Below are 13434 nucleotides of genomic sequence, written 5' to 3'. Positions count from 1 at the left end.
AGAATTTAGAGGGTTAAAATGTCGTGGGGTTGTTAACCAAAGTCATAAAACAGCATGTGTGTTACTGTTACATGAGAAACTATCTGTTCTGTAAGCCTTCACCTGAAGTACAATAAAATACTAAAAAAAAAATTAAAAAAAATAAAAAAACTACATCTGCTGTGATATTAATTAGTCTAGCAGTTGTAGCGACTGCTCTAGGGCAAGAGGGGCAGCCTCTGTCTTCAGGGTTCAGCTGGATAATATAACAACCAACAAGTTTCTGTTGTCCTCTGTGTTTTTGAATGAGGACTCCTAGAGTATTTTGGAAGTCCTGTTGACAAAAAGTGGAAAGTCTGAATTATAATTAGGAAATCCTAGAGTAGGATTGTTAATAGATGCTTTTTTGAGTTGAGTGATGGTCTTTTGGCCATCCTAGGATAGTTGAAAGGGGTCAGGCTTTGAACTGTTAAGATAATGGTAAAGAGGTAGAGTCAGTAAAAAAAAAATTGATATACAAGTTTTGTAGTGATCTCAGAGTTCTAAAAATTCTCTTGTTTTTTGTAGTAGGGACAGAATAATCTAAGATGGTCTCTTTTTTATTTTGGAGTTTACGGTGACTCCCTTTGTTGAGATTATATGTCTTAGGTACTAGCAGAAGATTGGGCCAACTGTAATTTCTCTTTGGAGGCCTTGTGACCCTCTCTGTCCAAATGTGGTAACAACAGGACACTATTGGTAAGACGTGATTATTGAGAATTAGAACAGCCTATTAACTCATTGCAACGATGTAGACCCTTTGTATGTTCAGAGATTCAGTTAGACAAAAAGAGGGACTAGCTTTTCATTTTGTTGCTCAGAGGTTATGAAGGCTGTCTGGGATAATGGGTTTGGTCTAGTCCTTTAAATCCCAAGTCTCAGTGTTAGATGGGTGTCTTTCGCCATGCATTGGCCTTAATATTTCCCTGTGTTCTGCTGCTGGGAGCAGACTCCGAGAGGGCCGAAAATCTGCAATTACCACGGAGGACCCAGGAACAACGCAAGGCTTCCAGGCCCCCACGATCCGGCCCAGTTCGGGGGAAGGGAAGCTGTTTTCAGCCTGTGCCGGGCAACAAAAAGCACTATGGGGACAGAGCCAGGTGTCCAGGGGTTTCAGGGAAAACTGACTGCCCTCTTGCCATGCTGCTTGGCACAATAGCTGGGCCAAGAATGGGAAGGCCAGGATGCCATGGCTCTGCCCTGATCCCTGCCCCATCCTGGGCCCCATACCTGGTGGGTTTTTTTCTTCTTTCCTAGCCATCTGCGGCCACTTCCAACCTGCCTGGGATGCTTGTTATGTTTACATACATGAAGCAGGTGAGCGGACACTGCAGTGTCCACATCCTCTGAGCCAGCCACACAGATGTCAGGCTCAGGCACAGCCAGCCTGCGAACATTTTTATTGGGGCTGTGGCTGCTTACTACTGCTGGTGCCATTGCCACCGCCGGGGCTAGAGCTATCACACTTAACTTGCCTGTAAAATCCCTCTAGAGCCAAGGCAGGGGAGTGGGGAAAAGCAGCCAGTTCACAGCCTTCCTACTGCCTCTTTCCCTTTTGCCCGCGGAACACCATCGCCTGTGGCAGCAGTTTCCACTTGAGCGCATATGAGCTGCTGTGGTGTGTTCTCTCTGAGGCACGCTCCTTAGTTTAATCAATAGGCAGGTTGGGAGGCAAGACAAAGGGAGCACACATTCTTCTGATCTGATTAACATAGTTATTAAATTATATAAGTCTGCTGGGCCAGTTTTATAAGTTTCAGCTAAAATTTAAATTTCTGGGTAAACTTGTGAGGATCTTCTCGTGGGTTGGGAAACTTCTTTACAATGGCACGAAGTTCTATTTTAGACTATGGGGTACATGTGACATTAGAAGGTTTCTCGGCCTCTTCTGGATATTTAATTTTAAAACACATTTCCAAAACAGGTTTCTCCTCTTCTAAAGATTCTTTAGGGTAGTGTGGGGAGTTCATATAAGGTATTTGGGGGGTGGTAGGATGGTAAACGTTGGTAAAGAGGGGTGTCTGCCAGAGGGGCAGAGGAGGGGAAGGAAGCTGGGTGTCTAAGGCTAGGGGTGGATTATAGATGGGAACGCCATCATTTTGATAAAGCAATTTATCAAATAGGGGCTATTGCTGGGTAAGTAGCTGGTGAGGTTACAGAGCTTCAACACTTTAACTTTTAATTTGTTTAACTTGTTTCAAAATGGTCTCCTTTAAGAAGGCAAATTTAAAATTTTGATTTCTTTTGGAAGCTTCCAAGCACTAAAAAAAAAAAGTCTCCTGTTAGTTTTGTTTGATACGGGAGCCTTTAGCTTCTAATCTACTGCACAGATTAATTTGGTTAAACAACCCCTGCAATAAGCATTTGGAAACACTGGTGGCATAGTGGCTAAGAGCCACGTCTGCTAACCAAAAGGTCGGCAGTTCGAATCCACCAGTTGCTCCTTGGAAACTCTATGGGGCAGTTCTACTCTGTCCTATAGGTTCACTATGAGTCGGAATCAACTCGACAGCAACGGGTTTGGTTTGTTTTTTTGGTACAATAGCCATTGGTCTTTAAATTTCCCAGCAAGTGCATGCCAGTGGCCTAAATACAAAACTGAACCAGGGCCAGAAGAAGCTACAGGAGTCCATTAGAGAGTCCTGTCCCAGTCTTGGACATGGCATTCCCAATCTTACTGAGAAACTTGCAAATATTAAAGAACTAAATGCTCACAAAAAAACCTTACGATGAACCAGAAGTAAAGAGAGTTCAATAACGAACCCAGTGAGACGCTCAGGAAATGAGCAGCAAATGAAGGTATAGAAAAAAGACAATAAATCTCCCATAGAGCCATCTTTACAATAGGCGGAGGCTTTGATCTGAGAGACTTAGCTCCTGTGGGCTCTGAGAATTCAAGGGAACAGTTCTGGGCATAAAGGGCCCTTGCTGGTACCAGGGCAAGCTGGCTCCACAACTTCTTGGGAACACTGAAGATAAATACTCCTTCTGAATCCTGCCGACTACACCACTGAATGTCATAGAGTAACCATCTGTACTCTAGTTAATGAAAAATTGAGAGTTTATTGAAAGTAAAAGGACAGCTCAAGCTGGAGAGAGGCTGAATCCATGTGCTGGGAATTCAGTAATCCAATATAGCAACTCAGCAGTGACGTTTTATAAGGAGGAAACAAAGAACATGAAGTACAGTACTGGATTGGTATTTACAAACTTAGATCATTGAAAGACATTATTTGATTGGTAATTACAGGCTTAGATCATCAAAAAACATTACTCGATTGGTAGTAGATCATTTTAAGGCAGGATTTCCTGTAGTGGAAGTTTTTAAGGCAATGGCCTAAAAGGATTTGTGTCTTTCTTATACTAACCATAAGGGTATGTGACAGGGTTGGGGGAATCGCAGGGTAGTTATGTCATCATTACTGGACATTCTTCTCTTGGGGTAGTAGCAGTGTAGTTACATCATCACTGTCAGACATTTCTTAGTTTCTTGATTATGTCTGCACGGAAAATGGCTGTTGCTAGTGTGGAAACCTAAGTAGTCACCAAGGAGTCATACTCAAACCTCAAGCCGGCTATTTCAGATTTTCTCAGGTACCTCAAATTTTAAAATTCCCCTACACAAAGGCGTTTTCCAATTCTTTATGTTCCCTATTATTAATGACCCAACTGGTATTAAAACATTTTTTCCTCTTTGAAGGTTCATATCTACTCGTGGTTTTAATGCTATTTTAATGTTAACAGAGTTCCCAACTCTTCCTTTCTTTACTCTTTTTTGAAAACTTTTTTATATAAAATATACTACACATATATAAATGCACAGCTTAAGGAACTGTTATAAAGTGCATATCTATGTAGCCACAACTAAGGCTGGGAAATACAATCTTAAAAGCACTCTCCCCACCCTGCCTGCTAGAGCTGACGAGGATCCTAACCTTTATGGGAATTATGACTTTGCTTTTCTCCACAGATTTCTCCACTAAATATGCATCCATTAACATAGCACTGTTTAATTTTGCCTGTTTTTAGTTTTATATATAAAATCAGACAGTTCCCCTCCCCCAGTCTGGCTTTTCGCCCCACCCCCAGTCTGGCTTTTTCCCCCCCTCAATAGTATTTTTAAGGTATCTCCATGTTGTTACATGTAGCTGTATTTCATTCATTTTCACTACTATATAGCTTACCAGTATATGGCATACTGCTAATTTAATTATTTTTGATGAAGGTCCCTGGGTGGCACAAATGGTTTGCGCTTCATTATCGATCAGGATGTCAATTTGAGCCCATCTAGTTGCACCTTAGAAGAATGACCTGGCAATCTGCTTCTGTAAATTACAGCCAAGAAAACATTATGGAGCTCAATTCTACCCTAGAGCACATGGGGTCACCATTAGTCAGCCTCAACAGCATTGGGTTTGGTTTCTTTATTGTTGATGGACATTTTGGTTATTTCCAGTTTGGGGGCACATAAGCACACACTTCTTTAGGGTTAATATCTAAAACTGAAAACTGCTGGATCATAAGGTATACATATCTTCTATTTTACTAGCTAATGCCAAACTATTTCCCAAAGTGGTTGCACCAGTTTACACTTCCACATACAATATATGCGGGCTCTTTGTTCTGCATCTTCCCCAACACTTGGCACTGTCAGAGTTTTAAATTTATGCCCATCTGGTGAACACAGGGTGGTATTCACCGTGGTTTTAATTTGCCTTCTTCTTATTACTAATAATTAAGCATCTTTTCAATAAACAGCATATGTTTATTGGTCATTTGAATTTCTTCCTTTGTGAAAAGCTGTTCAAGTCATTTACAGTTGCCCTGGAGTCATCTCCGACTCATGGTGACCCCATGTGTGTCAGAGTAGAAGCGTGCTCCATAGGGATTACAATGGCTGATTTTTCAGAAGTAGATCGTCAGGACTTTCTTCCGAGGTGCCTCTGGGTGGGTTCTAATTGGTTAGCAGCCTAGCACGTTAACTGTTTTAACCAACCAGGGACTCAAGTCATTTACCTATTCTTTAATTGGATTCTTCTTGGTTTATAGAAATCAAGACAGCCAAGCAGATTTATTCATTCGTTGCAAATATCTTCTTCCATTCAGCGGCCTGTCTTTCCTTTGCTTTCAATTGGCACAACCTTGGTAACAAGGTCGCCCGACAGCAGTCTCCGGAGAGCTCGCCGGGTCCTCTGGGGTTCTGCCCCTGACGCTATTGTCACAACTGTTTCCACCCTTTGTACCAGGGCAGCGCCATTCGGGACGCGGTGGCCTCAACCCTCGCCGGCCACCTTCGCGAGGAGTGGCCCCTCCGGCCCCCGCCCTCCCGCGCCTCCCCGCCTGCCACCAGGCCCGAGTCGCAGCGGGCCGCTGTGTTGCCCGCGGTCGCCAGGGCAGCGGGGCGACGCGGAAGCCGGGTCTGCGGCGACGCGGGAGGATGCGGGCGGCAGTCGCGGCCGCCGAGGAGCTCTGGGCAGGTGACGGGCGGTTGCCCTGCGGAACAGGGGTGGGCGGCGCTCCCGAGAGGGAGACGGGAAGGGCCGAGACTAGGGGGCAGGGACCGAGGACAAGGCGGAAACGATCAGGACTGGGAGAACTTGAAGGAGCCTGCGGGAGAGCGCATTTGGGACGGGGGCGGGAAGGACAGACGGTGGCCCACGCAGGGACCGAAGGGTCCGGGGCCCGGGGGCCGGATAAGGAAAGGCCAGACGGGTAGAGCAGCCCTGTTTCTCGGTTAATGACCGGTGCAGGACACCAGACCCACTAGTCCCGTCGTCACTTCCTGGACCTTAAAAACGCCCTTTGCTGCCGGGTCTTGACCCTCGGAGAAAGGCAAAGGGAAAAAATAATGGAATGCGCCTTGTGGGCAGCTTCCGGGAGGTTCTAAAACAGAGCAACATTCTCCCTATCATTCATCTTGGCGATAATCAAGCAGAGTTCATTTTCACCTATAGAAGGTATTTCGTTTCCCTACTGCGAGCGGACCCCTGGTGGCACGGTGGTTAAGAGCTCTGCTGCTAACCAAAAGGTCAGCAGTTCAAACCCTCCAGCTACTCCTTGGAAACTCTAAGGGGCAGTTCTACTCTGTCCTAGAGAGTCACTATGAGTCGGAATTGACTCGACGGCAATGGGTGTGGGTTGGGTTTTTTTCCAGTACTAGTGGACAAGACCCAAGGCCACGAAGGGATCCCTATCGAGCTGGTCAGGCTATGTATCTTTGTCCTTGTTTACTTAGAGATTTGACAGCCTTTTCTGTGTTAGAAATTTTAGTGGTACCACAATTGTCCACTGTGCTGTACTGTGGAGTCACGTTAGTTAAAATGCCCATTTTCTAGACTGAATTATTTTATGAAGGAGCAATTTTAAATGGAACTAAAATGATTATTTTAACTGGATTTTTAAGATCCCAAATACAGGCCCTTAACTCTTAAGTACAGCAGGTGTTTATACAAACTTTGTTAATTAAAATGTGTTAGTTACTACTTGCTAGATATGTTGCCTTTCAAAAACACCCTAAAAAGCAACAGTTAATTAGCTTATCAGGATTAAAATAATACTGTAAAATGTAATGCATATTTTTAAAATGAGGAACTTCATACTGCAAACTGGTCTGTAAAATTAGACAATGATATGTCAGTCTACCAACAAGGGAAACTTTGATTTAAAAAGAAGAATCACTGCATGTGTATTTAAATATGAATGTTACCTTTAGTCTGTTAACGTTTGTTAAGTCGCTTCCCTCCAAGGACTTGATGATGTTCCTTGGAAGCATTAGCAACAAGGTCAACCTTAAACCTCCTAAGCAATCCTAGGAGTAGGAATAAGATGTATTATTTAATTAACGTTAGGATATGTCAAAAGAACAATAGTCAGCCATTAAAACACATTTTACAGTAATCTGTAATGGTAAAGTTTTCTGTTATCTGACCTATAGGAAAAAATGGCATGAAGGCAGTGAGATAGAAGACAGACCAAAATAGAAATGCTAGGTAGAGATGAAAGGAAGTACAATCCAAAATATCATTCCTTTCAATCCTATATGAGCTCAAAGCGCCCTTTCCATAAATTGTCTTGTCAGTCTTTATAACAGCCTTTTGAGACAATGAGGGTTCACTTGGAATCATACTCTTAAGCAAGCTGCACAGGCCCCTAGCTGTTACTCAGGCCACTCACCCACCCAGTACTCCCCAGGACAGCATCCTTTTCAGTGGGTGGATATCCAGCCTCTATTTTAAATCTCTCCGTGGTAGAACTTACAAGGCCACCAAATATTTGTTGAATATTTTTATAATTATCAAGTTCTTTGCTATACTGAGCTAAAGTTGATTATCTTGGGGGCAATGGTGGTTCAGTGGTAGAATTCTTGCCTTCCATGCAGGAGACCTGAGTTCAATTCCGGGCCAGTGCCCTTCAAGCACAGCCATCAGTGCAGTCACCACCTGTCTGGCAGTAGAGGTTTGCATGTTGCTCTAATGCTGAACAGGTTTCAGTGGGAGTTTCCAGACTAAGACAGAGTAGGAAGAAAGGCCTGGCAATCTACTTCCAAAAATCAGAAAACTCAGCCAAGGAAAAGCCGATGGATCACAACTGTCCAATTCTGTTGTGAAGGGTGTCACCATGAGTGAGGGGTTGTCATGAGTCAGGGGTTGACTTGATGGCAACTAAAAATAACAAGGTTGATCCCCATATAATATCCACCTAAATTATACTTTCCTATCCAGAAGCAAGCAACCTGGTTATCAAAAAGTCTTTTCCAAAGTATGCAGCCAGCCAAAGTAAGTCTAGGAACAAAACAGCTTCCCTGTTCACTATTCCAGCTGTGGAAACCACACTCTTCTCCTCTTTCAAAAAGGCTGGCCCTGAACCTGTTTTACTCTATCCATGAATACCATGGTACCTGGCATATTTATATTGTTTCCCTGGGTATGTGAAATGAGGCCATTGAAACACTGTCCATAAGTAACCATTTGGCTTTGTCCAGGCTTGTCTATAGCAGGACCTTAGAAGCTAGAAATAGGAATCTGCTTCCAAGCAGCCATTTGATTTCCTCAGTAAAACTACACTCGATTACTCCGGTTGTTTATGAGCTCTACATCAGGATGCGTTTCTGTAGAGAAAAAAAACACAATTGTTTTTCAGATGGGCCTTCCTCAGACACACAAAAGGCTGCGTACAAAAGCTTGCAGATAATATAACAGGGTTCCCTTATTCATTTGAGTTTTTGATTAACATTGGCATTAAGAGATTTCTCTAGTCTCTCTCTCTCTCTCACACACACACACACACACACACACACACACACACACACGCACACACTTGCCCTAGAGTCAATTCTGACTCACTGCAGGTAGAACTGCTCCATAGGGTTTTCAAGGCTGTGACTTTCTGGAAGTAGATCACCAGGCTTGTCCTCCAAGGTGCCTCTGGGTGGGTTCAAACCGCCATCCAGGGACTCCTTATTTGTCACAGAGTTACATAAATATATTTTTTTTTGTAGGTAATGTTTTGTGAACCACAGCTTTATTCAGTCGGCTCCTCCTATCAGCAAGAGGATCCCCTGTTAAGTTTTCAATTTTTCAACATGAGTCATAATAAAGTAATTCCTAAGCTCTCCCTTCAGTCTCCTGTCCATCACACCAAATTAAATGCCCAGTCCACAGTCCGGTCTTTTAAGAAAGAAGGTTTACATCTGATTTCAAAAGACTCCTTGGAATCTGATTCAGAAGGTGTCCCTCAAGAGATCAAGTCACAGTCTGAACTTGAGGGCCAAATCCAGGACAACGACCTGGAACCTGACAGCTTAGAGGAGGAAAGCCCTCAAGGGGAAAGCCTGAGTGAGACAGAAGAGGAGGCGAGCAGAAAAGTAGCTCAGATGGCCAGCGAGGAATACCACCATTCCCAGGGCAATGGCACCAGTCACAGGTAAGGAATTGGCTTACGTAAGGAAACAATGACTTCTAAAATATATTGTTAAATAATTACTGGTAACATTCTAAATGACAGAAAAGGCAGGCTCAATAATGAGTACCTGGTAATGGGTGTGATACAGGCCTCCAAGCAGCCAAGGACAGCTTGGTACCATCCTTTTTGCCACATTCCTTTCTTTTATGGAAAAAAACAATGCAATAATAAATGAATAGATTAACAAAATGTGGTATATACGTACAATGGAATGTTATTCAGCCATAAAGAGAAATGAAGTCCTGGTACATGCTACAACACAGATGAAACATTATGATGAGTGAAATCAGTCACAAAAGGATAAATATTGTATGACCCCAGTTATATCAAATATCTATTGTTGTGTGCTGTCAAGTCAATTCTGACTCCTAGCCACCCTATAGGACAAAGTAGAACTGTCCCATAGGGTTTCCTAGGCTGTAGTCTTTATGAGAGCGGATCACCAGGTCTTTTCTCCTGCAGTGCCTTTGGTGAATTCAAACCCCAACCTTTCAGTTAGCGACTGAGCGCTAAACCACCGCTCCGCCAGGGTTCCTGTATCAAGTATGTAGAATTGGCAAATGTATAGAGACCAAAGTTTATTAATGGTCACCAGGGGTAGGAGGGAAGAGGGAAAAGGGGTGTCATTCCTTAGGGGACACTGAGTGAGTTTCTGTTAAGGAGGATGGAAAAATTTAGAAATGGATAGTGGTGATGGTTGTACAACATGATGAAAGTAATTGATGTCATTTAGTTGCACATGTAAAAAATGTTGAAACAGCAAATATTTTGTTATATATTTTTTAACCACAATATAAATAAATAAATAGAAGATATATATGAAAGACAAGGATAGGTATCATTAAGGGCTTTTGCATTTTCTATGCCCCTTATTTCCTGTCTTTATTCCAAGGGACTCCATTGCTATGACCCCATCTTGGGGAAATCCCAGAAAGCCTAGTATAGAAAAGTATATGAGGAGCTCTAGTGGCACAATTGTTCAATGCTCAGCTGCTAACTGAAAGGTCAGCAGTTCGAATTCACCAGCCACTCCACAGGAGAAAAGACCTGGAGATCTGCTCCCATAAAGATTACAGCCTACGAAGTCCTATTGGGCAGTTCTACTCTGTCCTATAGGGTCATGATGAGTCGGAATCGACCTGACGGCACACAACAACAACCCTGAAATAGTTCAGAGAAAGTCTACCATCATACCATCATGCATGAAAAGCATATGACCTGGAGTCAGGTGGTCTTGGTGTGGTGCAGGTACAGCTGTTTAGTGTGCTATTGGAAATCAGTCACTTAACTCTTCTGTCTCAGTTTTTCTCATATGTCAAATGATCTACCTCTGCCTGTCTCATAGGATTGCTGTGAACGTTAGTAAGATGTGGACCAAGAATTGAGGGTAGGATCCTACCCATTGCATTTCTTCAGGGCTGGGAGAAGTCTACCTTCTGGGACTTGTATGAGCATATAAAGATTAATCAGTACTTTAATATTGGTTAGTTAATAAAACCAGTTGCCATCAAGTTGGCTGGACTCAGGGTGACCCTATGTGGATCAGAGTAGAACTGTGCTCCATAGGGTTTTCAATGGCTGATTTTTTGGAAGTAGATTGCCAGACCTTTCTTCTAAAGTGCCTCTGGGTGAACTCAAATGTCCAACCTTTTGGTTATCAGCCAGTCACATTAACCATTTGCACCACCCAGGGACTCTGATTAATTAGTACAGATCAGATAATCAGTATTTATGGGGTGTTAACTTTATGCTATGAACTACAAGAAGAATACAAGAGAATATAAAATAATGCAATATTACTCAGCTTTAATAGAGCACTGAATGATATGACAGAGCATAAAACCAAAAAAACAAAGCCCTTGTCATTAAGTTGATATGACTCAAGGTGACCCCAAGTGTTACACAGTAGAACTGCTCCACAGACCTTCAGTCTAGGTGAGCGCAAACCTTTGAATCACGCAGGGACCTTGATGATAGAGTACAGAAGTTAAAAGCTGTTAATTAGAAACAGGTTTTAGTGTAATGGTTAAGGCATAGAGTCTGAAGCAGACCAAACCTAAAAAATCAAACATGTTGCTGTCCAGTTGATGTCAACTCATTGTGACCCCATAGGATGGAGCAGAACTGCCCCATAGTTTTTCAAGGGTGTAATCTTTATGAAAGCAGACTGCCACAGCTTTCTCCTGTGGAGCAGCTGGTGGGTTCGAACTGCCAGCCTTTCAATTAGCAGCCAAACGCTTAACCACTGTGCCACCAGGGCTCCTTTCAAGCAGACCACTTGGGTTCAAATACTGATTCTGCCATTTACTAGCCGCGTAACATTGGTCAAGTCCACTTAACCTCTCTCTGTGCCTCAGTTTCCTCCCCAGTTAAAATGGGGAAAATAACAATAGTTACTTCACAGGGTTATTGGAGAAAAAGTACATCAATATATATAAACTGCTGAGAACAGTGACTGTTATATATATATTAGATTTCTTTTTTTAATTATGGATTAAATATATTAAAGAAGGCTTATTGAAAGGCATAGAATTGGAGCAAGGTTTTGAAAATAAAGTAAGATGGAAATAAAAGAGCAAAATTAGGGTGACATGTTTGCAGCACATTAAGGAGCCCTGCTTGATCACAGAGGACTTGTTCTGAGTGTAGGGAAAGTACACTGAGCAGGGCCTGATTATAGGGGCCATGAAAACCTGCTAGTAGTATGGGATGATGAATTTACAGATCATCGAGTCCAACCACCCCACATCACAGTCCCACAGGACTCAAATGACTTGTCCCAAAGGTACAGTCATAGCAAGGGCTCATGTGGGACCCAGACCTCAAGTGGAGTGCTGAGTCTTTTTTGTCCTTTCTTCTTTCCATCCTTCTTTCTTTCACTGGGCATAATGAGTTGAATCAAGCGCATACAATCCTGAGGGGATTTCAAAGTCCAGGAAAAGTGGTCAGTGCTGTGCCTGAGGTGCAGCTATAGTGCTGGCTGAGGGGAGGAAGGTCTTAGGAAGGCTTCAGAGAGTCAATCACACTTGATTAGACTGGTTTGGGTAGGCCACAAGGAGAGAATAAAGGTTCTTGGAGAGGACAGTGACAGTCATGTAGAGACAGCAGTGTTAAGGAAGATTACTCTGCAAGCTGGTGCATTTTGAATTAGAAGGTAAACACATAATGCTCAAAGAGACGAACTGGATAGTAATAATTAACAAGAAGAATAACAATACTATCACTTTTTAAAGGCCTACCTTCAATTTCATGTAATTCATCATTATCCTACAGGGAATGTGCTGCTATTCCCATTTTACAGATAAGGAAAATGAGGCTAAGAGAGATGAAATAACTTGTCCAAGGTCACAGTGCTATGAGGGGATGTTTGTTGTTTTGTTATTAATATTGGCTTTTTAAATTATGAAAAAAAATCTAACCTACAGAGAAGTACAGAGAAAGATACAAAATAATCCTTATAGGCATATTTAGTTCAAATCTGTTTTTTGAAGAAATAATATATTACAGCTATAGTTAAAGTTTCCTTGTACCCCTTCTCAAACTCATTCTCCTGTCTTCCCCTTCAGAGGTAACCAATACATACTCTTAGGTAGGTGTGTATCCTTCTAATCCATGTTTTCATTTATTTCCTTCATGGGTAATCAATAACTAGTATTTAAATATATATTTCTATATCTGTTCTTTTGTGCCCTGTTTTGTTCATTCAGCATTATGTTGTTGAAATTTTGACATATTTTTAATTAAGACATGTGGTCTTATTATTTTTAACTACTGTGTGAGTTCAGTTATATGAAGATACAATTTATCTGTCTTCCTATTGATGAGCAGTTAGGTTGTTTCCATTTGTCATTATTTCCAACAATGCTGTGTGCACATCTCTATATCTGTCCCTGGATACATGTGCAAGAGTTTCTTTAGGGGGTATATGTGCCCAGGAGTGGAATTGCTGGCTCATACTAGAATGAACATCTTCAACTTCATCCACAGATGCCTGAGAATTCCCAGTCTTCATAATCACCTTGTCTCTTTAACTTCGGCCATTCTGACAGATTATGAAATGCTATCTTTTTATAGATTTAAATTACTTTTCCCTGTTTATCTTTTTATGTTTGTTAGCTAAAGGAGATCAATTGAGACATTTGTTGTTGTTGTTAGGTACCACTGAGTTGATTCCAACTCATGGCGACCCATGTGTTAAGAGAGTAGAACTGCTCCATCGGTCAATACTCTTTGGCAACTAGGTTTGTTTTGTTTTTTAGCTTTAATAATCTTTTTAAACATCTCAGGCTCTTGGTTGGAAAACTGAGTAACTGAGGGAAAAGCATCATTAACAATAATAATTAAAGAATGTAGCACATTAGAACAATAACTTGCCCCTTTTAACACTCTGTGAATTGCTTTATATTTTATCACATTCAATTCACCTAACAACATTATGAGTTAGATAATATCATT

The 13434-nt window shown here is 42.0% G+C and overlaps 1 protein-coding gene across 1 annotated transcript in view; it reads left to right on the top strand.

Annotated features, from left to right (window-relative positions):
• Positions 1-8524: 8524 nt before the first annotated feature.
• Positions 8525-13434, top strand: part of JHY (junctional cadherin complex regulator) — an 80931-nt gene continuing 76021 nt past the window's right edge. Inside the window, exon 1 of the mRNA XM_023742972.1 lies at positions 8525-8940. Within this exon, the coding sequence (XP_023598740.1) occupies positions 8600-8940 (341 nt within the window). The 5' untranslated portion in view covers positions 8525-8599. The remainder of the gene's footprint in view (positions 8941-13434) is intronic.

Source organism: Trichechus manatus, unplaced genomic scaffold (genome assembly GCF_000243295.1).
Source record: "Trichechus manatus latirostris isolate Lorelei unplaced genomic scaffold, TriManLat1.0 scaffold00227, whole genome shotgun sequence".
Taxonomy (NCBI): Eukaryota; Metazoa; Chordata; class Mammalia; order Sirenia; family Trichechidae; genus Trichechus; species Trichechus manatus.
This window is presented reverse-complemented; position numbering and strand designations above follow the sequence as displayed.